General features: G+C 47.6%; 4 protein-coding genes across 7 annotated transcripts in view; 2 read left to right on the top strand and 2 right to left on the bottom strand.

Moving 5' to 3' along the window:
* The window catches only part of LOC309525778 (uncharacterized protein), a 242,351-nt gene extending 228,996 nt beyond the window's left edge, over positions 1–13,355 (bottom strand). Inside the window, exons 1-5 of one of the 2 annotated variants that reach the window (XM_082211321.1) lie at positions 13,088–13,342; positions 11,000–11,188; positions 10,737–10,863; positions 10,122–10,199; positions 6,955–9,105 (exon numbers count right to left, since the gene is read on the bottom strand). In XM_082211321.1, the coding sequence (XP_082067447.1) occupies positions 7,727–9,105; positions 10,122–10,199; positions 10,737–10,863; positions 11,000–11,188; positions 13,088–13,105 (1,791 nt within the window). In that variant the 5' untranslated portion in view covers positions 13,106–13,342 and the 3' untranslated portion in view covers positions 6,955–7,726. Of the gene's footprint in view, positions 1–6,954; positions 9,106–10,121; positions 10,200–10,736; positions 10,864–10,999; positions 11,189–13,087 lie in introns of those variants that run through there. The other variant, XM_082211320.1, reaches the window with a different exon arrangement.
* The window catches only part of LOC309525784 (uncharacterized protein), an 87,465-nt gene continuing 68,656 nt past the window's right edge, over positions 6,955–25,763 (bottom strand). The window contains exon 6 of the transcript XR_014216535.1: positions 6,955–7,298. The gene's annotated coding sequence lies outside the window, so the exon portion shown is untranslated. The remainder of the gene's footprint in view (positions 7,299–25,763) is intronic.
* The window catches only part of LOC309525817 (uncharacterized protein), a 43,141-nt gene continuing 30,850 nt past the window's right edge, over positions 13,473–25,763 (top strand). For both annotated transcript variants that reach the window (XM_082211414.1, XM_082211413.1), the window contains exon 1: positions 13,473–13,619. The gene's annotated coding sequence lies outside the window, so the exon portion shown is untranslated. The remainder of the gene's footprint in view (positions 13,620–25,763) is intronic.
* On the top strand, positions 14,239–22,115 carry LOC309525792 (uncharacterized protein). Of its 2 annotated transcripts, none has more exons than XM_082211361.1 (2): positions 14,239–14,355; positions 20,192–22,115. In XM_082211361.1, exon 2 carries the CDS (start codon positions 20,344–20,346, stop codon positions 22,021–22,023), a length of 1,680 nt encoding a protein of 559 aa, XP_082067487.1. In that variant the 5' UTR covers positions 14,239–14,355; positions 20,192–20,343; the 3' UTR covers positions 22,024–22,115. The 2 variants fall into 2 exon arrangements, with proteins under 2 accessions (XP_082067487.1, XP_082067488.1); XM_082211362.1 differs by having other exon boundaries at positions 14,263–14,355; positions 20,165–22,115.

The following is a 25,763-nucleotide window of genomic DNA, read 5'->3' as shown; positions in this document are numbered from 1 at the left end:
CATCACAGCCAGCATCCTTGGAACATGAGCCAGAACCTGGGGCCCGGACCAGGGAACACCACAGGCCGCAACGCACACGTAGGCCGCCGGCATACCTTGAGGACTATGAATGCGACCTCCCGGGCAGGACTGGAACTTAGAGGGGAGGGGTGTTATGTACTGAGAACAATAGGATCCAAACTGAAGCAGTCTGATTGGTCCTAGAACAATAGGATCCAAATTGCAGCAGTCTGATTAGTCCTAGAACAATAGGATTCAGAATGCAGCAGTCTGATTGGTCCTGGAACAATGCAGCAGTTTGATTGGTTGGCAGGAACCACCCAATCCTGCTCCAGATAGAAGTGAATCCACAACCTGATTGGCTTACAGTAGAATTCCGGAATTAGCCAATCATGTGCAGCCCATTGTGTAAATAATGTATATAAAGCAGATACTGTGAGGGGACATTCATTCATTCCTCCTCACCACTATGAGCTGAATAAAGAGCATGAAATCACTTTGCGACTCTGAGTATATTTCACTTGCCTTGCCCCGGGTGCTGACAACCCACGCTACGCCACTGCGCAAGAGGACTTTGCAGCTGGGGACGCGGCAGAAGGGCTCTCCTTCTCTCCAGGGTCTTGCATACAGAAGCCCCACCCCACCCCTCTCCCTCTGCCTGCTGCCACCCCCCACCCCTCCACGCTAAGGGGTCCACGGCGGCTGCAGAAACGCACTTGGGGCTCTTTTCCCCTAAAAAGAGCAGCCCCGTGACGTGAAGCCCCCAGAGGTTGAGCCAGTGGCGTAGCGTGGGCTGTCAGCACCCGGGGCAAGGCAAGTAATTTGCGCCCCCTAACCCGTGGATTTGCACCCCCTAACCCTAACCCCCAGATGTTGCGCCCGGTGCGGCCGGCCCCCCCTGCACCCCTCACGCTACGCCACTGGGTTGAGCCCCCTGAAGTGAGCTGGGAAAGGAATCCAGTTTCTTGAAAGATGCCTCGTGTCAAGACACAAGAGGGGGTGAATCCGCAAATCCTGCGCCCCAAGGATTGGGGGTGGGGGGAGCAGATCTTGGCAAGATCCCATATCTCATGCCCGACATCCCCATAACCTTCCTAATCGGCCAAAGTCTCGAATGCTAAGCTCTAGTTCGGTGTTTCCAGTGGCGTAGCGTGGGGGGTGCCAGGGGTGCCGGCCGCACCGGGCGCAACATTTGGGGGGGGGGCGCGTTTGGCCGGCCCTCCTCGAGGAAGCAGGAACCCCACTGTCCTCGGACCTCCTCCGAAGGCTGGCGGTGGGGCGGAGAGACCTTCTCCCCGCGCCAGCCTTCGGATGGCTGTCCTGAAGACTTGTGGTGGGAGCAGTGGCATAGCGTGGGGGGTGCAGGGGGGCCTGCTACACCTGGCGCAACATCTGGGGGGGCGCGGAAGAGACTCGAGTGCTAAAATCCACGGGTTAGGGGGCGCAAATTACTTGCCTTGCCCCGGGTGCTGAGAACCCACGCTACGCCACTGGGTGTTTCCCAACCTGGGGTCATCACAAGCTGTTTTTGGACTACAACTCCCATCATCCCTAGCTAGCAAGACCGGTGGTCAGGGGTGATGGGAATTGTAGTCTGGAGGAAAAAAACAGACCCAAGGTTGGGAAATGCTGCAGTCTAGTTGGCCTTCTTCTGGTTTATGGCGGCCCTCTCTTATTTTGTTCCCCTCCAACATTTATCCGATGAAAGGAGGCACGTCCTAATCATCCTGGTCATTTTACTATTTACACCCCGCTCCTCTGAGCGGGTTGCCCCAGCCACTCTGGGTGGCTTCCAAGATATATAAAAACACAATAAAACATTTTAAAGAAAAATCTTCCCTATACAGGATTGCCTTCAGATGGCTCAGGGGTCAAATAACTCCATCCCCTCCAACATTCCTCCGATGGAAACACGGACGTCCTAAGGGAAAGCGGGACATTCTGGGATCAAATCAGAAACCAGGAAGGCTTCTCTAAATCAGGGACTGTCCCTGGAAAACAAGGACACTTGGAGGGCCTGTCTACTGGGAAGTTTTTAATGTTTTGATGTTTTACCGTGTTTTTAATATTCTGTTGTGAGCATCCCAGAGTGGCTGGAGAAACCCAGCCAAATGGGCGGGATATAAATAAATTACAGTGGTGCCTCGCAAGACGAAATTAATTCGTTCCGCGAGTTTTTTCGTCTAGCGAATTTTTCGTCTTGCGAAGCACGGTGTCGGAAAAGTTTTGGAAAAGCTTCAAAAATCACCAAAAACCTCAAAAAAGGCTACGACACCGCGTTCTATGAGTTGCTCCTCGAAGTCAAGTCGCAACTGTATTAACGGTGTTAAGAAAAAGGAAACAAACTTGCAAAAAACGCAAGACGTTTTCGTCTTGCGAAGCAAGCCCATAGGGAAATTCGTCTTGTGAAGCAGCTCAAAAAACGCAAAACCCTTTCGTCTAGCGAGTTTTTTGTCTTGCGGGGCACGACTGTATTATTATTATTATTATTATCAAGGCACTTTCCAGATCCGTACTTTCCAGACCCTAAATGTCACATCTGCTGCGTTTGCAAAGCCGACTGGTTCTTATCTGCTACTGGGGCAGTTTTGTGGTTCAGGAAGCCATAATGAAGCCTTCTTCCTAAAACTTTTGCTATATGGGAGGGGAAGCAGTTACAGGAAAGCAAAGGAAATTGTTGTTAATAACAGCTGCCCACTTGGGTCCACCCAGGCCTAGATGCCTTTGGGCTGACGATCAGCTGGATTCCAGAAAGGCAAGGGGAGATCCCCTTCTTCTGCAGCCCAAAGACTGAAGCGGCCTTGATGGGGGGCCGTTGTTGAGCCACTTCGTCCTTGAGGTTCATACACAATACAAAATCGTGTGGAGACAGAAGACGTCCCAAGGGTCATCTAGTCCCAACCCCTGCAATGCAGAAATCGCATCTGTGTTATATATTATGCACGCACAGAATCATAGTTGGAAGGGGCCTCATTTGGTCCAATCCTGCTCTCCAGGATTCCCCACCAGATTCATCACCCAATTCATGTTTGTTTGTTTGTTTGTTTGTGAGGGAAACTGACAAAATAACCTCCATGTCGACCGAAGTTTGAGGGAACCTCCTGGAGGTTATTTTGTCAGATTCCCTCAGAAACAAAAAAAGGGGGAGGAGTGGAGTCCCTCAAACCTCAAGTTTAATTTCCACCGTAGCTATTAAGGAAGCCAAATGCCCTTGTAAGCGTTCCCACAAATGTCCATCACAAGGGCCTTCCCTGGTGACTGGGAGCGGCCGCCGAGACCACATAACACCAAGTCTTGAAAGATCTACATTGGCTCCCAGTATGTTTCCGAACACAGTTCAAAGTGTTGGTGCTGGCCTTTAAAGCCCTAAACTGCCTCGGTCCAGTATACCTGAAGGAGCCCCCCCCCCCCATCGCTCAACCCCAGACACTGAGTCCAGCGCCAAGGGCCGTCTGGTGGTTCCCTCACTGCGAGAAGCCAAGTTACAGGGAACCAGGCAGAGGGCCTTCTTGGTGGTGGCGCCCGCCCTGTGGAATGCCCTCCCTTCAGATGTCAAAGAGAGCAACAACTACCAGACTTTTAGAAGACATCTGAAGGCAGCCCTGTTTAGGCAAGCTTTTAATGTTTAACAGACCACTGTATTTTAATACTTTGTTGGAAGCCGCCCAGGGTGCCTGGGGAGACCAAGCCAGATGGGCGGGGTATAAATAATAAATTATAAATTATTATTGGAGGGGGCCGGAAGCCTTTGAATCCTCACATAACTGAAACTCCTGAGGGGATTCGTATTTAGCTGTTCATCTGACTGCAGCCCCCTAGGCGAGGGTATCTTGTGTCCGCAAGGCTTTCAGGAGACATGGTTTCCTCACAGAAACCGTTTTTTTGTTTTTGACCCAGACATTCTGCCACCTTCAGGAAAAAGAGTGGGAAACTCCTCAGATGGAGGGAGGCTCCCTTGTCTCTGCCCAGGTTGTGACGCGGCAGCTAAAAAAGCCAATGCAATTCTGGGCTGCATCAATAGGAGTATAGCATCTAGATCAAGGGAAGTAATAGTGCCACTGTATTCTGCTCTGGTCAGACCTCACCTGGAGTACTGTGTCCAGTTCTGGGCACCACAGTTCAAGAAGGACATTGACAAACTGGAACGTGTCCAGAGGAGGGCAACCAAAATGGCCAAAGGCCTGGAAACAATGCCTTATGAGGAACGGTTAAGGGAGCTGGGCATGTTTAGCCTGGAGAAGAGGAGGTTAAGGGGTGATATGATAGCCATGTTCAAATATATAAAAGGATGTCACATAGAGGAGGGAGAAAGGTTGTTTTCTGCTGCTCCAGAGAAGCGGACACGGAGCAATGGATCCAAACTACAAGAAAGAAGATTCCACCTAAACATTAGGAAGAACTTCCTGACAGTAAGAGCTGTTTGACAGTGGAATTTGCTGCCAAGGAGTGTGGTGGAGTCTCCTACTTTGGAGGTCTTTAAGCAGAGGCTTGACAACCATATGTCAGGAGTGCTCTGATGGTGTTTCCTGCTTGGCAGGGGGTTGGACTCGATGGCCCCTGTGGTCTCTTCCAACTCTTCTATGATTCTATATATTGATCCCTGCCTGTTCTGAGGAAAAGTGTGTCCCACCTTTTCTCCACAGAAACACCTCTGGAAACTCTCCAGGATTCCTCTCCAGGCTCCTCACCACCACCCCTTTTTTTTTTGTTTCTGAAGAAAAGTGACTCAATAACCTCCATGATGACCACGGTTTGAGGGAACCTCCTTGAATCCCCTCAGCACACAGAGGGAACAAAATGGTTGCCCATGTAACCACAATCTGCCACACCATACAAGTCCCTGGCAGTGACGATACTACACAGATCCGTGGCCCAACAACTCCTTGACCAAAATCCCCCCGACGCTTTGGGGCTGGAAAACATGGAGGTGGTCCTGTGTCAGATGTAACCTTGGCTTTATTCATCACAGACCTTACTCAAATCTCACAAACCCGGGATTACTACCTTTTCTAGCAGCTGACAGACTCTGGGGAAAAGGGACAGAGCATCAGCCACCAATGTAGGAAACAAGAAACTGACTTAACCACCTTGTGGGGCATCATAGAAGGCACCTTGAGGGTCATCTAGTCCAACCCCCCTTGCAATGCAGGAATCTCAGCTGAAGCAGCTTGTGGGACAGGCTGTGCTCACAGAGTGTGTTAAAGTGCATTAAAAAAATGTCCCCCTGTCCAAAAACAAAAATAAGAATCTTTATAATTTTAGTTTATCGAAAGTACCGTATTTTTTGCACCATAACACTCACTTTTTTCCTCCTAAAAAGTAAGGGGAAATGTCTGTGCGTGTTATGGAGGGAATGCCTACGGGTGGCATGCCTACGGATTTTCCTCCTCTAAAAACTACGTGCGTGTTATGGTCGGGTGCGTGTTATAGAGCGAAAAATACGGTAGTTTAGTTGGGCGTTACATTGGAGTGGATGAGTTGAATAATGTTTATATACACCTGACAGATGAAGAATCGCAAGTTCTTTATTCTCTTTCTTTCCTTTCCCTTTCCTCCCTGTTTCTCTTCCCTTTCCCCCTTTATTCCTTCTCACGCCCTTTTCAAATTCTAATAAAAATTACTCCAAAAAAGAAAAAGAAAAAACAGAATTTTTAATTCTGTACAGATTCGGTTTGTGGTGTTTTGGGGCTCATTCTTTATAAGCTAATAACATTTGTTCCTGTTTTTTATGACTTTTTTTTTTTTGCTTAATTGTCCAATTAGCCTTTATCAATTATTGCTTATTATTCATTACTGGATTTGTGCATTACCTGCACTGGAACTTATAGGTGACTTACATACATTCAAATGGTTTACCCCTGTTGTCAGTTCTGTGAAGCATAGTAAGGTTATCTCTCCACCTGAAGCTCTTTCCACACTCCATGCATTTAAACTCTTTCTCCCCATAGTTCTAGTTACAGGTAGGTAGCCGTGTTGGTCTGCCGCAGTTGAAACAAAATTTTAAAAAATCCTTCCAGTAGCACCTTAAGACCAACTAATTTTGTTATCGGTATGAGCTCTCGTGTGCATGCAAACTTAGTTGGTCTCTAAGGTGCTACTGAAAGGAATTTTTTAATTTTGTTTCTCCCCAGCGTGGGTTATCTGATGTAAAGTAAGGTGAGCACTCTGACCAGGGTTTGAAATTAGCAGGGCGCCAGGCGTGTTTTGTGCCTAAAGATTCTCCATTTGTGAGCACCTCAGTTCGAAAGCATGTCAAAGTGCAAGTAGATAAACAGGTACTGCTCCGGCGGGAAGGTAAACGGCGTTTCCGTGTGCTGCTCTGGTTCGCCAGAAGCAGCTTAGTCATGCTGGCCACATGACCCGGAAGCTGTACGCCGACTCCCTCGGCCAATGAAGCGAGATGAGCGCCGCAACCCCAGAGTCGGCCACGACTGGATCTAATGGTCAGGGGTCCCTTTACCTTTACAAAAAAGTCTGGGTCCCATTTTTTGCACAGAAAGTATGTTAAGGACTTTTGGGGAAACTACTCACCCATCCCTTGCCTGGACCGTCCCTTTTTCCTCCACCTGCCCCGACTCCAACCTTGTGGTGTTGATGTTTAGTTCTTTAGTCGTGTCCGACTCTTCGTGACCCCATGGACCAGAGCACATCAGACACTCCTGTCTTCCACTGGTGGGTGTCATGACACCCCATAAATCACAGGTGCTGGGCTCCAAAAAGAGGTGTGAGGGCTGTGTCAGGGTCCTAGAGTCCTCCTACCTCCCTCCCAAAGCCAAGTTAGCACTTTCCCAGCTTTGGAAAGTAGGTGGGAGGGCTCTAAAATTTGGGCCACGCTGTTCTAATACGGAGGCCACACATACAGCTGCTTTAATCTAAGCATCATTTACGTTGATATTTGATGTGCATCTGAGCAGATGGTATCACAAAGAGCTTCAGCAACAGGGCAAACTGAAGAGCTGTTCGGATCGCGAAACTTTATTTAGAATAAAAGATAGGGGAAAGCAAGAAAACAGGTTGAACAGATTACAAAACAAAGCAGCTCAGGTTTTAAGGTCTGGCACCACCATCCCTTTGGAAGGACTGGCCTGTGATTCTTTCCCTATGTGGAGAGACTGATGCAATAAATAAATAAAAAGCCAGAGTCAGTTATATCACATTTCCCAACTAGGCACTCTAAGCCACTTGGGGACTCTGAATACTTGATGGGTGAAATCTGAGACACATGAGAGTTTCACTCAGAGAAAGGGGGATAGCAGCAGTCCAATGCCTTTCACCACACCTCTGACCAAGTGGCTAAACTTTGCCTCCTTTCCTTCTCCGCTTACTGCATTAATAATAATATGCCAGATGGCCAAGGCATTAGGCAGAATGGGGAGACCATCTTGCGCAATTAGCATGGCAGTGCTAGGAATTTCTTATTTTTCTTAGAGGCAACAAAACCTATCATCATAGATTTTCAGGTGCCACAAGATGCTTGTTTCTACACTCAAGTTTCTTCCCTGTTATGGTTCTTCCATGTGCGGTAAATACTTCAGTTTCTAGTGAAGTGCTGTTTACACTCAGTGAATCTCGATTTGTTTCTCCCTCTGTAAATTCTTGTGTTAAGCAAGTTTGCTGCATTTACTGTTCTTCATATTTCAACCACTTAGAGGCGTTCTCCCCTGTGTGTTCTCAGACGCAGCCAGGTCTTCACTCCCACTGAAGCGCTTTCCACACTCTATACATTTTAATGGTTTCCCCTAGTGTGGGCTCTTTGATGTACAGTAAGACTTCCACTATATCTGAAGCTCTTTCCACACTCCATGCAGTTAAATGGTCTCTCCCCAGTGTGGGTTCTGTGGTGAAATGTAAGTGCACTCGCACAACTGAAACTCTTTCCACACTCCATGCATTCATACGGTTTCTCCCTCGTGTGGGTTCTTTGGTGTAAAGTAAGTTCACTCCTACAACTGCAGCTCTTTCCACATTCCACGCATTCATATGGTTTCTCCCCAGTGTGCTCTCTTTGATGTACCGTTAGTGCAGTCCTCCGGTTGAAGCTCTTTCCACACTCCATGCATTCAAATGGCTTCTCCCCAGTGTGGGTTCTTTGATGTGTAGTAAGGCTTCCATTCCGACTGAAGCTCTTTCCACAATCCATACATTTAAATGGTTTCTCCCCGGTGTGAGCTCTTTGATGCACAGTAATTGCACTCCTACAACTGAAGCTCTTTCCACACTCCATGCATTCATAGGGTTTCTCTCCAGTGTGGGTTCCTTGATGTGCAATAAGGCTTCTTCTTTGTTTGAAGCTGTTTCCGCACTCCATACACTTAAATGGTTTCTCCCCAGTGTGGGTTCTTTGATGTAAAGTAAGTGCACTCCTATAACTGAAGCTCTTTCCACACTCCATGCATTTATGCAGATTCTCCCCAGTGTGCACTCTTTGGTGTATTGTAAGATGGTGATTGAGACTGAAACTCTTTCCACACACCATACATTTAAATGGTTTCTCCCCAGTATGGGTTCTTTGATGTCCGATAAGCAAATTGCTTGTACAGAAGCTCTTTCCACACTCCATGCATTTATGCGGTTTCTCCCCAGTGTGGGTTCTTTGATGTAAAGTAAGATGGTGATTGAGACTGAAGCTCTTTCCACACAACATACATTTAAATGGTTTTTCCCCAGTGTGGATTCTTTGGTGGGCAATAAGGTTTCCGCTCTGGCTGAAGCTCTTTCCACACTCCATGCATTTGAATGGTTTCTCCCCTCTGTGGTTTTTTTTATGCTTAATAAGGTTACCAGCACTGCTTAAGCTCTTTCCACATTCTGTGCATTGAAACGCTTTCTTCCCCGTTTGGGTTCTTTGATGTAAACTAATGCTTCCACTCTGAGTGAAGCTCTTTTCACACTCCACACTACTCCTTCCTGTGCATTCCTCCTGAGAGTTCAGGGTTACATGGACACCAATGTCCTGAGTAGTGGAAGACTTCCTTTTCCCATTATTTGACACGTTTCTGCCTACATGCTTTTGGCGTGACAGTTGATTTAGAAATGTCTCTTTCCCTACTTTATGCTCCACATTTCCTGACGGCTCCTCATAATTCTCTCTCCTCTGCCCATTACCTATTTTGGGGGTGAAAGAAAAAGAAAATGTTGTTCAAACTGCAAGGTAGAAGCAGAGACTCCCATTGAGAATCGAGCCCTGTTCTCTGCCTCTTCTACCATTTTCAAGCACGTCCCCCACTTATCTCCCCACACAGCTGAATCTGAAGTTAATTTCTCAAGACAACACAACGAGTCCATTCCTGCTCCACCTCACACGAGCTGTCACCTCGCACTGCTGTGTCTGATTATCTCCCCCCTTTCTCTGAGCACCATCCAATTGGATTGTCTCCTTCCACCCAAGCGATGAAGTCTGGTTTGGGAAATGTTTTCAAAGCGGCCAGTGAATTCCGAGTGCAAAATACCCAGACATGCCAAGCCCTACTACTGCCATGGCTCCCTTCCCAAAATAAGGGGAAGGCAAGATCTTAACACTCCATATGAGGGATAGAAGAAGGGCGCATGGTCCCAGCAGAATCCACCTGGCACTTGGGAAGAGGATCTCACTGTACATTAACCTCAGAGGCAACGCGGAGGCTATTTTAAATTTAAACCTCAGACTGGATGGCGTCTCTGCTCTCTAGACGAAAACCCAGTTGGATCCTGTGCAGGCAGCTTTTTACAGCCTGAGGGCCAGGTGCTCACACTCTGTGGGACCAGAGGCAGAACTGGGTGTAGCAACAAATGTAAATGCAACCTCTGAACAGGAGCAGTTTCTACACACACCCTTCTCTTTCTTCCACCCAGGGTAGCAAGAAACACCTTCAGATTTCAAGGACACAACCCAGGAAGGAAAAAAGGACTCAAGGAGGATGTGAAGCAGAGGTGGTCATGGATCATGGCCTGGGGACAGCGGTAACTGGGGCGGGGGTGGAGTCCCATGGGCTGCCCCCCCCGGTCTTATTTAGGCCCAGAGTCCTATAGGAGCCAACTAGATACTGGCAGGAAACCCAGAAGCAGGACATAAAGGCAACAGGCTTCTGCTCTCTCTCTTTCCAGAGGAAAAAAAGGACCCCAAAATGCAGCTAAACACCTACCTTCTGATATCTCCCCTTCTTTAGGGACCAGGAGAAATGGATCTTGTCTTTCTTCCCAACAGGAACTGAGGTCTGATTCTGCCAAGGAAAGCGATAATATTAGCTACTTTTGGCCACAAATCACCTGGCCGTTTCAAATCAATCCGTATCTACGACCGCAAAGGCAAAGAGAAGGGATTACCATACCCAGATCCTATAAAGACACACAACATGAGCTGGAGAGGGCCTTGTGGTCCCCACTGTCACAAGGGGTGTGCGTGTGAATATACGGGTGCTGTTTCAGAGAACAAAGTTGCAAATATCGTAGGGTACATCTGCAAAAATGGGGACCCAAACAGGCTATTCTTCTTAAATTATTCCTACTCTGCATGAATAAATGGCACAAAGAGCTGGTTGACACCTTCCACATATAACAGGCAAGAGGGATAAAAATGCATCACTACCCATGTACTTTGATATTTTCTGTAGTTTTTAGTTTTTTTCATTATTATTATTATTATTAAGGAATTTTCTTTTGTAATTTTGGTTGTCTATATTTATATGTATTTGTTTAAAGCAAAATAAAAGTACTTAATAAAAATAAATAAATATTAACAAATAAAAATCTGCCCTTACCCAGAGAGGCCACCATCTCATAATTCTCCTCCATGACTTCCTTGTGCAGAGCTCTTTGGCCTGGATCCAGCAACGCCCATTCCTCCTCCGTGAAAAACACAGCCACCTCCTCAAAGGTCAAGAGGGCCTGGAAGAAGAAGAGGAAGAAGACAGAGCTGCAATTAGATCCCCATCATCCCCACGCAACACAGAGGGAGGCTGGTTTGTCCCCCTCTCTTCCTCTTCTCCTCTCTCCTTCCCCACACCCAATACTCTTTCCCTACCTGAGTGAGCTGCCTGGCACCTCTTTCCATCCCACCCCTAAGAAGAAACGGTCCAAACGGTGCCTCTGAGGCCATTGCACGGCCTGTGGAAGGCAGGGGGAAGAGAGGCGTGAACTGGGACACACTCTCAGGTGTTGCCACATGCACTTCAAAGCAGGGAGCAGCTCTCAAGTGGGGCCATTCCTGGGCCTGCAGGGAAAAGACAGGGAACGGGAAGGATGTCATGAACATCATGAGATTAAAAGTTGCTTCAGTTTTTAGGGGGTTGTAGTTTGGGGAATGGAGGCATGCTGACGAACTACGGCGCCCCAGGCCTTCCTCTAAGGAATGTACATATGCATGTACATCTTGCGCAGCCTATAGCATTACAAGGCCCTCCTGCCAACCTGAATGTTATCAAGGCAAGTGAGGAGACTGGGCAGGAGTGAGGCTGGCAGCAAGAGGAGAAAGACCTTCAGCACCCTTGTGCTGTGCCAGTCCTGCCAGAGGGGCCAGATCCCTCCCCCATGCCCACCCACGCCGGCTTTCATCTGCCCCCAACAAACTTCCCAGAGGATGTCTAGAGAAGCCTCTTTTTGGAGACAGCATCAAAATCAGCTGGGGGGTAATATATTTCTTCCCCCTGAGTCCAACTGGGGAATGGGCATTTATTTAATTCCTCCAGTCTTTTGCCATGAGGATTTTGAAAGTGCCCTTAAGATCCCAATCAATTTCAAATACTGCCATCCATGCACCCATTTTCCTTGCCTAGCAGAGGGAGACTGACCAGGTGTTTTTTCAGGCTCCAAAATTTGCCCCTTCCCCCCTGTTTTGAAGCAGGGACTCCTCCCCATTTGCCTCCCCCCTCAATATGAGCAACCTCAGGAAGACTCTTTCCTTCGTTCCAAGGAAACCACAGTCCATCAGCCCCCCCCCCATCTACAAGTTCTGAAAGGGGAGCTGGGGGGCTTCCCCCTTCCCCAAAAACCCACATTTTGCTTCCCTTTGACTCTTTCCGAAAGCAGCCTCTTTCTTGCTAAGGAATCTCACAAGATGATCGAGGGTCTGGAAACCAAGCCTTATGAGGAACGGTTGAAGGACTGGGTATGTTTAGTCTGGAAAAGAGGAGACTGAGAGGAGATGGGATAGCCATTGTCAAATATCTTAAAGGCTGTCACGTGGAGGAGGGTGCATGCTTGTTTCTGCCCGAGGGTAGGACTCGAACCAATGGCATCAAGTTACAATGAAGGAGATTGCGGATAACACCAGGAAGAACTTCCTGACAATAAGAGCTGTTCAACAGTGGAACCATCTCCCTCTGGAGGTAGTGAGCTCTCCTCCTTTCATCGGATTTTTCTAAGCAGAGGCTGGAGGCCATCAGTCCTGGATGCTTTAGCTGAGATCCCTGCATTATTGCTGGGGGTTGGACTAGATGACATCTGGGGGTCCCCTTCCAAACTCTATCTAAGGCCGACTTCCTTTAGCATTCTGTCTGCTCCTCAGCCACTGTGGGTTAAACCACAGAGCCTAGGACTTGCCGCTCAGGTCAGTGGTTCGAATCCCCGCAACAGGGTGAGCTCCCCTTGCTCGGTCCCTGCTCCTGCCAACCTAGCAGTTCGAAAGCACGTCAAAGTGCAAGTAGATAAATAGGTACCGCTCCAGCGGGAAGGTAAACGGCGTTTCCGTGCGCTGCTCTGGTTTGCCAGAAGCGGCTTAGTCCTGCTGGCCACATGACCCGGAAGCTGTACGCCGGCTCCCTCGGCCAATAAAGCGCGATGAGCGCCGCAACCCCAGAGTCGGCCACGACTGGACCTAATGGTCAGGGATCCCTTTACCTTTTACAGCCCCACCTCCGATTCAAAATCTCCTCCATCTCCCGCAACCCAAAGGCGACTCTGCTCTCCAGCTCTGGGGCTACAAAAGCAGCTCACCAAGCCCCCCCCCCCCCATATAGGGGGCTGCTTCTAGTGCGCCAAAGCCTTCCTCCCCGCTGCTATCTCCCCACCCCAAGGGGGCTTTAGCAAAGGAGCGGAGGGAGGGGGCGAGTGGAGGGCGATTGCAGATATAAACGAGAGCGCTATTAGATAGGACGGACAGAGAAGGACTTACTTCTGAGTAAACATGCATGAGACTGGGCTGCACAGCAGTGCTTCCCGAGATCCACCTGGGAGGCGGACTACAGATCCCAAGAGGGAAAAGTGGGAGCGGGGAGACTTTGCAAAGGGAATCCTTTCCCTCTCTCCTCCCCCCGCCAGCTGCTTGCAGATTCAGGTGCAAGGAAAGCGAATCTTTCCCCTCTCCTCCCCCCCCAACCCCGAAACACCCCCAAATACGCAGCACCTCTTTCTCCTCTCCAGGCCTCCTCCTTGCCTGGGAATGTGCATGGAGACACCCCCCCCTCCATCCAGCCTCTACAACCCCACCCCACCCCTGCCACCACAAACCTCCTGCCTCTCTAGGAAGCGGAGCTCATTGACCCTGGGAGAGGAGGGGGGGGGGACTGGCAGGAGATCCGCCCTCCCTGCAAACAAAAATCCCCATTTCTTTTGTGAGCAGGTCTCAGGTTCGATCCCCGGTAGCGGCGCGGAAAGAGACCCACCCACAGCCCCCACCTGTGGAAAAACTACTCCTGGATCTGAAGGTGACACAGGTTTACATTTAACTCTGAAATTTTTTTTGGGGGGGGGGGATCCCGCCACTGTGACACCCATTTTCCAAGGGGAGTGTCGCCCTGCAAAGTAGGCCGGTGGTGTTCTGCCCGTTTTGCTGGAGGGGGTCAAAGTCAGTTCCATTGCGGGGGGGGGGGGCAGCTCAATGACAGAGGAGATGCTTTGCATGTATAGGGAAGCCCCAGGTTCGATCTCCGACGCTAAAAGAGGGCAAACCCCCCACCCCCATTTTCAATTCTCCGATGTGGGGAGGAGACCCGCCCCGTCCGACTCCAACCATGTGCAGACCCTAAGTGCAAGGGGGGGGGAGCTGCTTTACTGGGGGGAGGGGGTACTCCTCCCCCCAGCACCCAATTTTAATCTCGACCAGCCTGCAGCAATTGCCCCCACGGTAAATGGAGCATGTAGGGGGGGCCATAGCTGTCAACTTTTCACTTTTCCTGCGAGGAATCCTATTGGGAATAAGGGAGTTTCCCTTAAGAAAAGGAAAAAGTTGACAGCTATGGGGGGGGGGCGTGTTGCGATTTCCCAACGGAGGCCAAAGAGGAAGAGGCAAAAGGCAGCGCCGTCACGTCCGGTTCCCGAGGGAGGTCTTAAAAAGAGGGAGGGGGGTATCAGTGGACAACACACCCTCCTTCCGCGTTCATATTGCAAGGAAGGTCATCGGAATAGCGAGCAAAGGATCGGGTGGCCAGAGAAGACAAAGAGGTAAAGATGCAGCAAAGGGGGGGGGGACGGCGTCAAGGAGACACCCTCCCCCCAAAAGCCCCAGCGACAGGGGCCTGGATCTGTGCAATACAGCTGCCAACCCAACATTTGCAGGGTTTGCATTGCACGATCTCTTTTCGCGCACACCCCCCAACATAGAATCATAGAATCCTAGAGTTGGAAGAGACCCCAAGGGCCACCGAGTCCAACCCCCTGCCAAGCAGGAAACACCATCAGAGCACTCCTGACATATGGTTGTCAAGCCTCTGCTTAAAGACCTCCAAAGTAGGAGACTCCACCACACTCCTGGGCAGCAAATTCCACTGTCGAACAGCTCTTACTGTCAGGAAGTTCTTCCTAATGTTTAGGTGGAATCTTCTTTCTTGTAGTTTGGATCCATTGCTCCGTGTCCGCTTCTCTGGAGCAGCAGAAAACAACCTTTCTCCCTCCTCTATGTGACAGCCTTTTATATATTTGAACATGGCTATCATATCACCCCTTAACCTCCTCTTCTCCAGGCTAAACATGCCCAGCTCCCTTAGCCGTTCCTCATAAGGCATCATTTCCAGGCCTTTGACCATTTTGGTTGCCCTCCTCTGGACACGTTACAGTTTGTCAGTGTCCTTCTTGAACTGTGGTGCCCAGAACTGGACACAGTACTCCAGGTGTAGTCTGACCAGAGCAGAATACAGTGGCATTATTACTTCCCTTGATCTAGATGCTATACTCCTATTGATGCAGCCCAGAATTGCATTGGCTTTTTTAGCTGCCGCGTCACACTGTTGGCTCATGTCAAGTTTGTGGTCAACCAAGACTCCTAGATCCTTTTCACATGTACTGCTCTCAAGCCAGGTGTCCCCCATCTTGTATTTGTGCCTCTCATTTTTTTTGCCCAAGTGCAATACTTTACATTTCTCCCTGTTAAAATTCATCTTGTTTGTTTTGGCCCAGTTCTCTAATCTGTCAAGGTTGTTTTGAAGTGTGATCCTGTCCTCTGGGGTGTTAGCCACCCCTCCCAGTTTGGTGTCATCTGCAAATTTGATCAGGATGCCCTTGAGTCCATCATCCAAGTCATTGATAAAGATGTTGAATAAGACTGGGCCCAAGACAGAACCCTGTGGCACCCCACTAGTCACTCTTCTCCAGGATGAAGAGGAACCATTGATGAGCACCCTTTGGGTTCGGGCAGTCAGCTAGTTACAAATCCACTGAGTGGTAGCATAGTCAAGACCACATTTTACCAGCTTCTTTACAAGAATATCATGGGACACCTTGTCAAATGCCTTGCTGAAATCAACATGCGTTTTCCTGGAGGGGGGCAAGAGATGCTCAGCTGCCCTGCACTCTCCCCCCCCCTCTTTCTGGCGCCTGTGCTGGAATTGAAACGCGGTGCCCACCATTAGGGGGTCCTTGCGGGAGCCCCCGCCCCCAAGCAGGGCTGTGTTTGAACCGAGGCTTCAGACGTGACGCCGACGCTGCGGATTCCTGTTTCTCCCAGGCAGGGATCCCCGGGGCGTGCCTGGCTCCGCGCGTGTAGCGAGAGGTGCATCCGTGTTGTGTGGGCCCTTTGGGCGGTAGAGACGGAGCCAGCCTTTCTCAACCTGTGGGTCCCCAGATGTTGTTGAACTACAACTCCCATCACCCCTAGCTAGCAAGGCCAGAGCTCAGGGATGATGGGAGTTGTAGTCCGACAACATCTGGGGACCCACAGGTTGAGAACCGTGGTCCACGGAAGGGTTTAAGGAAGCAAGAGAGGCCTGGATAGAGACCCCTCCCCACTTTCTTCTTCTTCTGCTTCTCCCCCCTCCCTGCTCTTCTTTCGAGGCCCCTGCAGATGGAGAGGATGGCACGCTGGGGAACACTCTATCTCTCTTTCAAATCAGAACCAGTGAAGGTCCTGTGTGAGTGTCTGGAGGCGGTTGGAGGTTGGATGGCGGCTAACAGATTGAGGTTGAATCCTGACAAGACAGAAGTACTGTTTTGGGGGGACAGGAGGCGGGCAGGTGTGGAGGATTCCCTGGTCCTGAATGGGGTAACTGTGCCCCTGAAGGAACAGGTGCGCAGCCTGGGAGTCATTTTGGACTGACAGCTGTCCATGGAGGCACAGGTCAAATCTGTGTCCAGGGCAGCTGTTTACCAGCTCCACCTGGTACGCAGGCTGAGACCCTACATGCCCGCAGACTGTCTGGCCAGAGTGGTGCATGCTCTGGTTATCTCCCGCTTGGACTACTGCAATGCGCTCTCCATGGGGCTACCTTTGAAGGTGCCCCGGAAACTACAACTAATCTAGAACGTGGCAGCTAGACTGCTGACTGGGAGCGGCCGCCGAGACCACATAACACCGGTCTTGAAAGACCTACATTGGCTCCCAGTACGTTTCCGAGCACAATTCAAAGGGTTGGTGCTGACCTTTAAAGCCCTAAACAGCCTCGGTCCAGTATATCTGAAGGAGCGTCTCCACCCCCATCATTCTACCCGGACACTGAGGTCCAGCACCGAGGGCCTTCTCGGTAGTGGCGCCTTCCCTGTGGAACACCCTCCCACCAGATGTCAAAGAGAACAACAACTACCAGGCTTTTAGAAGACATCTGAAGGCAGCCCTGTTTAGGGAAGCTTTTAATGTTTGATGTATTTTAATATTCTTTTGGAAGCTGCCCAGAGTGGCTGGGGAAGCCCAGCCAGATGGGCGGGGTATAAATAATAAATTATTATTATTATTATTATTATTATTATTATTATTAACACAGCTGTCAACCTTTCCCTTTTCTTGCGAGGAATCCTATTCGGAATAAGGGAATTTCCCTTTTAAAAAGGGAAAGGTTGACAGCTATGGCTGGGGAGACCTTGGGCGCCCAGGGCGAGGGGGGAGCCAGTCCAAGGGCGCAGGGGAGATTCCGGAAAGTAGGGGGACAGTGGATGTTGGGGGGGCTGGGGAATGAATAGAAGCATCCTTTGGGAAGATAAGAACAGCCAACCATCGGCAGAGAGAAAGATAAGAGACAGAGGTGGCCTTTGATGTGGGAGATGTCTCCATCCTGGGCGCTGGCTGATGGGGGGCAGGGGTCCAGAGGGCATGGGCGTAGCCAGGATTTATGGGGGGCACATTTTGGGGGGCAGGGCAGAACCGAATTGTCTGTGACACAATTGGTCAGTTAGTTAAGCATTTTTATTTATTTACTTGATGGGGGAACTGCCTCCCTGCACCCCCTAAAAAGAGTGGTTAAATTCCCAAACCCACCCCAGGTTTTCAGGGTGTGTGTGTTTTGTTGTTTCATAAAATTTCATTCAAACTTTTTCATAATACCATATGATTAAAAAAAACAAAATTAATTTAAATGACAACAAAAAGAAAGAAAGAATACAATGTCTACCTGTCTCAAAGCAGCGTTTGAAACTCCCGTTGTTCTGGGCAAATTTTGCGACAGGGAATTTCATTAGCATGAGCAGTTTCTGGGCTCTGGGCACAGTACTGCACCTAAGATTTCAGATTAAAACTGCAGAGTGGAAGGAAAGGAGGAGCTTTTCTGCCTCCCCACTTCCAGCCACTCTCTGAATTCTGGAGAAGAGACCATCTTAAGAATATTAGGGGAGCAGGCAGAAGAAGCATGGATTTGTTTTTTGCAGCCTAGACATTCCGTTGTTGTGGAATGTTCCTTTTAGCTTCTAGCTTTCATATATCAGTTTCTAACACTGTATCAAAGGTAGATCTTAACCCTTGTCTCACACAGAAAGGGGAGGGACCTCACCCGGGGGGCTTCCATTTCTTCTCCCAGCTTGAAACCATGGGAGACCATCCATTTCCAGCTTTTCGCACAGGGTCCTTAAACAAGCATTCAACACCTTCAGGTTGGCAGGGGGTTGGACTCGATGGCCCTTGTGGTCTCTTCCAACTCTATGATTCTATTCTATGATTCTAGGTGTGTACACAGCCCACAAAAACATGAGCCATAATATGTCCACTAGCCTTTAACCTGTGCTAATAATTGTGGTACATGGAGGCTGCTGTGAAAATGCTTATGGGATTTATATATCAATTATATATTGAAATCATCTTCATTACTTCTGGTTTTTGGTAGAGTGAGTTACAACCTGTGATACTGTCCATCGGTATCAAGTGAGAATAGATGTATGCACTTTCACAGTCTAGTGGGATGATGATGATGATAATAATAATGATGATGATAATAATTTAATATTTATACCCCGCCCATCTGACTGAGTTTCCCCAGCCACTCTAGGCGGCTTCCAATCAAGTGTTAAAAACAATACAGCATTAAATATTAAAAACTTCCCTAAACAGGGCTGCCTTCAGATGTCTTTTAAAGAGAAGGTAGCTGCTTATTTCCTTCACATCTGAACGGAGGGCGTTCCACAGGGCAGGTGCCACTACGAGAAGGCCCTCTGTCTGGTTCCCTGTAACCTCACTTCTCACAATGAGGGAACCGCCAGAAGGCCCTCGGTGCTGGATCTCAGTGTCCAGGCTGAACGATGGGGGTGGAGACGCTCCTGCAGGTATACAGGACCAAGGCCGTTTAGGGCTTTAAAGGTCAGCACCAACACTTTGAATTGTGCTCGGAAACGTACTGGGAGCCAGTGCAGATCTCTAGATAGACAATGCCCATTACTGGAGGGTTAACATGTAGACATCTGAATAATATAATTTCAGTTATAGAAAATAAGGGGGGGAATAAAAGAGCGAGAAAAATACCATAATATTACCGTATTCTCATACTGCATATATGGTTATTAGAAACCTACTATGTTCTCTATGAACTCATTCCAAATGTCAGTATGTTTATCCAAACAAAGTCTACGTATATAAGTAATCCATTCATCCGTAGTAAGTGTTGTCATATCATCAATCCATCTGAAGGCAGCCCTATTTAGGGAAGTTTTTAATGTTTGATGTTTTATCGTGTTTTTAATATTCTGTTGGAAGCCACCCAGAGGGGCTAGATGGGCAGCGTAGAAAAAACAACAACTAATATTAATTAAAGAAGAACTTGTCTTTATTCATCCAATTCATCAAAATCAGTCTCTTGGGCACATTTAGGAAGCGCATAATCAACTTTTGTAATCCAGTTGATATCTTACATGCAATCGGTATATAATTCCAAAAGATATTTTCCTCTGAAAGTCTTCACTGTTAGAATTCAGCTTTTTCAGTGTCACACATATTCCTTTGGCCACCCACCCCAAAGGAGAAAGGAAAGTGAGAGAGTCCTGGACAGAGCAGAGGGGAGAATATAATGATGATAATAATAATAATAATAATAATAATAATAATAATAATAATTTTTATTTATACCCTGCCCTCCCCAGCCAAGGACGGGCTCAGGGCGGCTAACAAGCAATAATAAAAACAAGTTGAATGAATACAACTTAAAAACAAGATTAAAATACAACAATTAAAATATTGAAACATTAAAATATTAAAATGCAGCCTCATCACAGGAGGAGAAAGGAAAAAGGGGGGGAAAGAGGGGGCGGGAATCAAATTGGCTCCAACCAAAGGCCAGGCGGAACAACTCTGTCTTACAGGCCCTGCGGAAAGAAATCAGATCCTGCAGGGCCCTGGTCTCATGAGGCAGAGCGTTCCACCAGGCCGGAGCCAGTGTTGAAAAGGCCCTGGCTCTGGTTGAAGCCAATCTAACTTCCTTAGGGCCCAGGACCACTAGGGTGTTGCTATTTATGGACCTTGAGGCTCTCTGTGGGGCATACCTGGAGAGGCGATCCCGTAGGTACGAGGGTCCTAGGCCGTGATGTTTAATTTTAAGAAGTTCCTTTTTCTTCTTTGAAACCCTAACAGGATTTTTTTCCCTCTACTCGCAAATAGCAACAGAGAAGGCATTCCGAATTCTGAGAGGCCATCTGCAGTTTCACTGGGAATAATGAAGAGAACATTAAAATGTGTGTAATATGCTTCAGCCAGTGTATGCACTTAGTTAACATCAATGAACTCACCCAGTAGACAAAACATTTGAAACTATGGAGAGTAGAAAGAGCTTGAACTGGATTGAAACTCCTAAGAAACATCAACAAACTCGCACAGGAGAGAAGTCATTTAAATGTATGGAGTGTGGAAAGAGCTTCAGTATAAAGGGAAGCCTTACAATACATCAACGAACTCACACAGGGGAGAAACCATTTAAATGTATGGAGTGTGGAAAGAGCTTCAGTATAAATAGAAGCCTTATAATACATCAACGAACTCACACAGGGGAGAAACCATTTAAATGTTTGGAGTGTGGAAAGAGCTTCAGTCAGAGTGGACACTATAAAATACATCAGCGAACTCACACAGGGGAGAAACCATTTAAATGTTTGGAGTGTGGAAAGAGCTTCAGTCAGAGTGGACACTATAAAATACACCAGCGAACTCACACAGGGGAGAAATCGTTTAAATGTATGGAGTGTGGAAAGAGCTTCAGTCAAAGTAAAACCCTTAGAATACATCAGCGAACTCACACAGGGGAGAAATCGTTTAAATGTATGGAGTGTGGAAAGAGCTTTGGTCATAGTGTAACCCTTAGAATACATCAACGAACTCACACAGAGGAGAAACCATTTAAATGTTTGCACTGTGGAAAGAGCTTCATTATAAAGGGAAAACTTACAATACATCAACGCACTCACACAGGGGAGAAACCATATGAATGTATAGTGTGTGGAAAAAGCTTCACTTCAACCAAAAACCTTAGACTACACCAAAGACATCACACAGGGGAAAAACCATTTAATTGTATGGAGTGTGGAAAGAGCTTCAGTCAAAGTGGATCCCTTAAAATGCATCAACGAATTCACACAGGGGAGAAACCATTTAAATGTATGGAGTGTGGAAAGAGCTTCAGTCATAGTGAAACCCTTAAAATGCATCATCGAACGCACACAGGGGAGAAACCATTTAAATGTATGGAGTGTGGAAAGAGCTTTTCTCATAGTGTAGCCCTTAGAGTACATCAACGAACTCACACAGGGGAGAAACCATTTAAATGTATAGATTGTGGGAAAAGCTTCAGTGAATGTGGTAAGCTTAGACTACATCAACGAACTCATACAGGGGAGAAACCCTTTAAATGTATGGAGTGTGGAAAGAGCTTCACTGATAATGGGAACCTCAAAAGCCATCAGCGAACTCATACAGGGGAGAAACCATTTCAATGTACGGATTGTGGAAAAAGCTTCACTCAAAGTGGACACTGTAAAATACATCGGCGAACTCATACAGGGGAGAAACCCTTTAAATGCAAGAAGTGTGGAAAGAGCTTCCATAATAGTGGACATTTTAAACTACATCAACGAACTCATACAGGGGAGAAACCATTTAAATGTATGGAGTGTGGAAAGAGCTATAGTCAAAATACACATTTAAAAATACATCAGCGAACTCATACAGGGGAGAAACCATTTAAATGTATGGAGTGTGGAAAGAGCTTCATTGATAGTGGGTACCTCAGAAGCCATCAGCGAACTCATACAGGGGAGAAACCATTTAAATGTATGGAGTGTGGAAAGGGCTTCAGTCAAAGTGGAAGCCTTAGACAGCATCAGCGAACTCACACAGGGGAGAAACCATATAAATGTATGGAGTGTGGAAAGAGTTTCAGTAAAAGTGGAAGCCTTAGAGTACACCAAAGAACTCACACAGGGGAGAAGCCATTTAAATGAATGGAGTGTGGAAGGAGCTTCAGTTGGGACATTTTAAAATACATCAATGAACTCATTTATAGAGTGCTGGAAGAGCGGCAGTTGATTTGGACATTTTAGATAGATAGATAGATAGATAGATAGATAGATAGATAGATAGATATAGATAGATAGATTCTTTATTGTCATTACACTAGTGCAACATTGCACAAGTGCAACGAAATTAGATGCCATCCCTTAAAAACAACAAAAGCAAAACAACAGCAACAACCAAACAAACCACCTTCCAACCACACCCACACCCACACCCATCAAACTCCCAGGTCTCACTATCGAGTTACAGCAATCAAAAATGCCACAGCTCTTGGATAGAAACTGTTTTTCAGTCTATTTGTCCTTGACTTGATGTTTCTATACCTCCTGCCAGAAGGCAGTAGTGCAAACAGACTGTATCCCGGGTGAGATGGATCCTGCAGGATGTTATTTGCTTTCCTAAGGCAACGGGAACCGTACAGTTCTTCCAAAGGTGGGAGAGGGTGACCAATAATCCTTTGGGCTGTGGTTACGACCTTCTGGAGCACCTTCCTCTCCCTAGCTGTACAACTGGAGAACCAAGCACAAATACAGTATGTAAGTATGCTCTCTATGGAGCCTCGGTAGAAGGACACCAGCAGTCTCTCACTCAGATTGTTCTTTTTTAAAAGTCTGAGGAAATAAATTCTCTGCTGGGCCTTCTTCACCAGAGCAGTGGTATTTGCGCTCCAAGTCATGCCCTGATCCATAGTCACTCCCAAAAACCTGAATTCCGCCACCCTCTCCACCCGTTCCCCGTTGATATACAAGGGCTGAATGTCCGCCTTTTTCTTCCTGTAATCTACCACCAATTCCTTGGTCTTAGCCGTATTAAGAGCCAGATTGTTCTCTCCACACCAAACACAGAGCCGCTCCACCTCGTCCCGATAGGCGGACTCATCCCCTCCTGAAATGAGCCCCACCACCGTAGTATCATCAGCAAACTTGATGATTTTGTTGCTGGAGTAGATGGCTGTACAGTCATACGTATAGAGAGCATAGAGCAGGGGACTCAACACGCAACCCTGTGGTGAGCCGGTGTTAAGGCTAAGGGCTGTGGACACATGTGACCCTACTCTAACCCTCTGAAAACGTTCTGACAAAAAATCCAAAACCCAGAGACAGGTGGAGTTGGGGAGTCCAATCGTCTCTAGCTTGGACACCAGTCTATGGGGGAGGATAGTGTTAAAAGCAGAGCTAAAATCCACAAACAGCAGCCTCACATAATTCCCCGGCCGCTCCAGATGGGACAGAGCAGCATGGAGAGTGGTGGTGATAGCGTCTTCTGTGGATCTATTTGCCCTGTATGCAAACTGGTAGTTGTCAAAAGTTGATGGAAGACAGGAAATAATATGACGGCGCACCAGTTTCTCAAAACACTTCATGATGATTGGAGTCAGTGCAACTGGTCTGTAGTCATTCAAACTACTGATTGTGGATTTTTTAGGCAGAGGGACAATAGTTGACGACTTCAGGCAGGGTGGGACAATAGACTGGTGTAAGGACTTATTGAAGATCTTAGTGAAGACCCTCGCCAGCTGATCCGCACAGCCCTTCAACACCTTTCCAGTGATGCCATCAGGTCCAGCCGCCTTCCTCGGATTCACCATCCTCAATACTTGTCTCACCTCGTGCTCCTCTACAGTGAATGAGGGGCCCCTATGGGCTGGTGGCTGTAATACCGGCGTCTCAGGTGGCTCCTTCTCGAAGCGAGCAAAAAAGAGGTTAAGCGCCTCCGCCAGCAAAGGGTCACCGTCGACAGCACCAAGGTTAGGTTTGTAGTTGGTAATATGCTGAATCCCCTGCCACATCTGTCTTATGTTGTTGCTTCTTAAATTATCCTCAATCCTCTGCCTATAATCCAGTTTTGCCCGTCGAATACCCCTCTTCAAGTTTGCTCTTGCCACACTGTAAAGCTGCACCTCGCCCGACCTGAAAGCCCTGTTCCTTTCCCGCAGCAGGCACTGGACCTCTCCATTCATCCAAGGTTTTTGATTGGGATAAAACCGGATGGATTTATTTACTGTGACAGTGTCTGTGCAGTGATTGATATAGCACAGTACTGCCGCCGTGTACTCCTCCAGGTCCGAACGATCGAAAATATCCCAATTGGTTCTCTCAAAACAGTCCTGCAGCTGGTGAATAGCACCTTCCGGCCAGATTTTAACAGATTTTAATATTGTAGGAGCCCGTTTCCTGAGTGGGATATATGCTGGCACCAGGAACAGAGACATATGGTCGGACTGGCCCAAGTGTGGCAGCTGTAAAGCCCTATAGCCGTGATTTACATTCGAATAAACTTTATCCAGTGTCTTATCCCCTCTTGTGGGGCATTTCACATGCTGATAGAGCGTTGGAAGCACTGTTTTGAGTTCAACATGGTTGAAATCTCCCGCAATGATGTGCACAGCTTCAGGGTACTTGTCTTGCTGACTGCTGATAAGGCTCTGCAGGCATCCCAAAACCAAGTTGGCATTGGCATCTGGTGGCACGTACACACCAGTTAACATAACAGCTGTGAACTCCCTAGGGAGATAGGCTGGTCTGCATTTAACAGCCACATATTCCAAATCCACTGAACAGTGACTGCCCACAATCTTAGAATTATTGGACCAGCATTTGTTCACATATACACACAGCCCCCCTCCTTTGGTTTTTCCGAAGTCCATTCCTCGATCCTGACGATGTACCGCACAGCCTTCCAACTGAATTACTGTGTCTGGTATGGACGGTTGAAGCCATGTCTCAATGACAAATAAAACGCAGCAATCTTTTACAAGGCTATTCTTTGCTGCCTGCAGCCTCAATTCATCCATCTTGTTGGCAAGAGATCTCACATTAGCTATAATCTTAAAGAATGTACAAAGAAAATGAGCGAATTAACTGAACGAAGGGTTGCTGAGAAAGGGTTAATATAAGGATGCAGAAAAAGGGAGGTATGGGGAAGTCCGGGAAAGAAGGTTTTGAAAATAAGTTTAAGAAATTATACATGTTTATTTGTTTGCATGTCTTGTAGGGTTTGTTTTGTTATTTGTTTTATTATATGTTTGGAAAATTAATAAAAATTATTATAAAAAAAAAGAGATCTCACATTAGCAAGAAATATGCTAGGGAGTGGTGGCTTAGATGGACTCCTCTGTAATCTTACCAGGACACCAGCCCGACAACCCCGCCTTTGCCTCCTGTCTTTACGCCACCTTCGCCTCCTCCCTGGAGGCATAGTAATCCATGGAGAGCCCGGCGGCCTGGCTACTCCCACAGGAACGTTATCTGGGCGAAAATAATCAGCTCTTACAGCTTGTTCACACTGCAACCCGACCTTCAAAAGTTCTTGCCTGCTGTAAATCTGCCTGCTGTTAATCTCTCTTGCCCGGCCAGACATACTCAGACCAAATAAAATAATAAAAACAAAGCAAAACGCTAAGGGAGAGCATTAAGCCGCAGCGTCTATGCGCGCCGCCATCAACGAACACACTCATGGGGGGATGAACTTAAATGTGTGGGTTGTGTTTGCAAAGAGCTTCCCTAAGAGTGGAGCACTTAGAAAACAGCAGTGGATTCACACGGGGAGAAACCATTTAAATTTATGGAGTATGGAAAGAACTTCAGTCAGAGTGAAAACATCTCTGAAGAATAGTGAACTCACATGTGAAGAAACCATTTAAATGCATGGAGTGTGGAAGGAGCTT

This window comes from Podarcis vaucheri (assembly GCF_965113315.1).
Source record: "Podarcis vaucheri genome assembly, chromosome: 2".
In the NCBI taxonomy this organism is placed as follows: domain Eukaryota; kingdom Metazoa; phylum Chordata; class Lepidosauria; order Squamata; family Lacertidae; genus Podarcis; species Podarcis vaucheri.
This window is presented reverse-complemented; position numbering and strand designations above follow the sequence as displayed.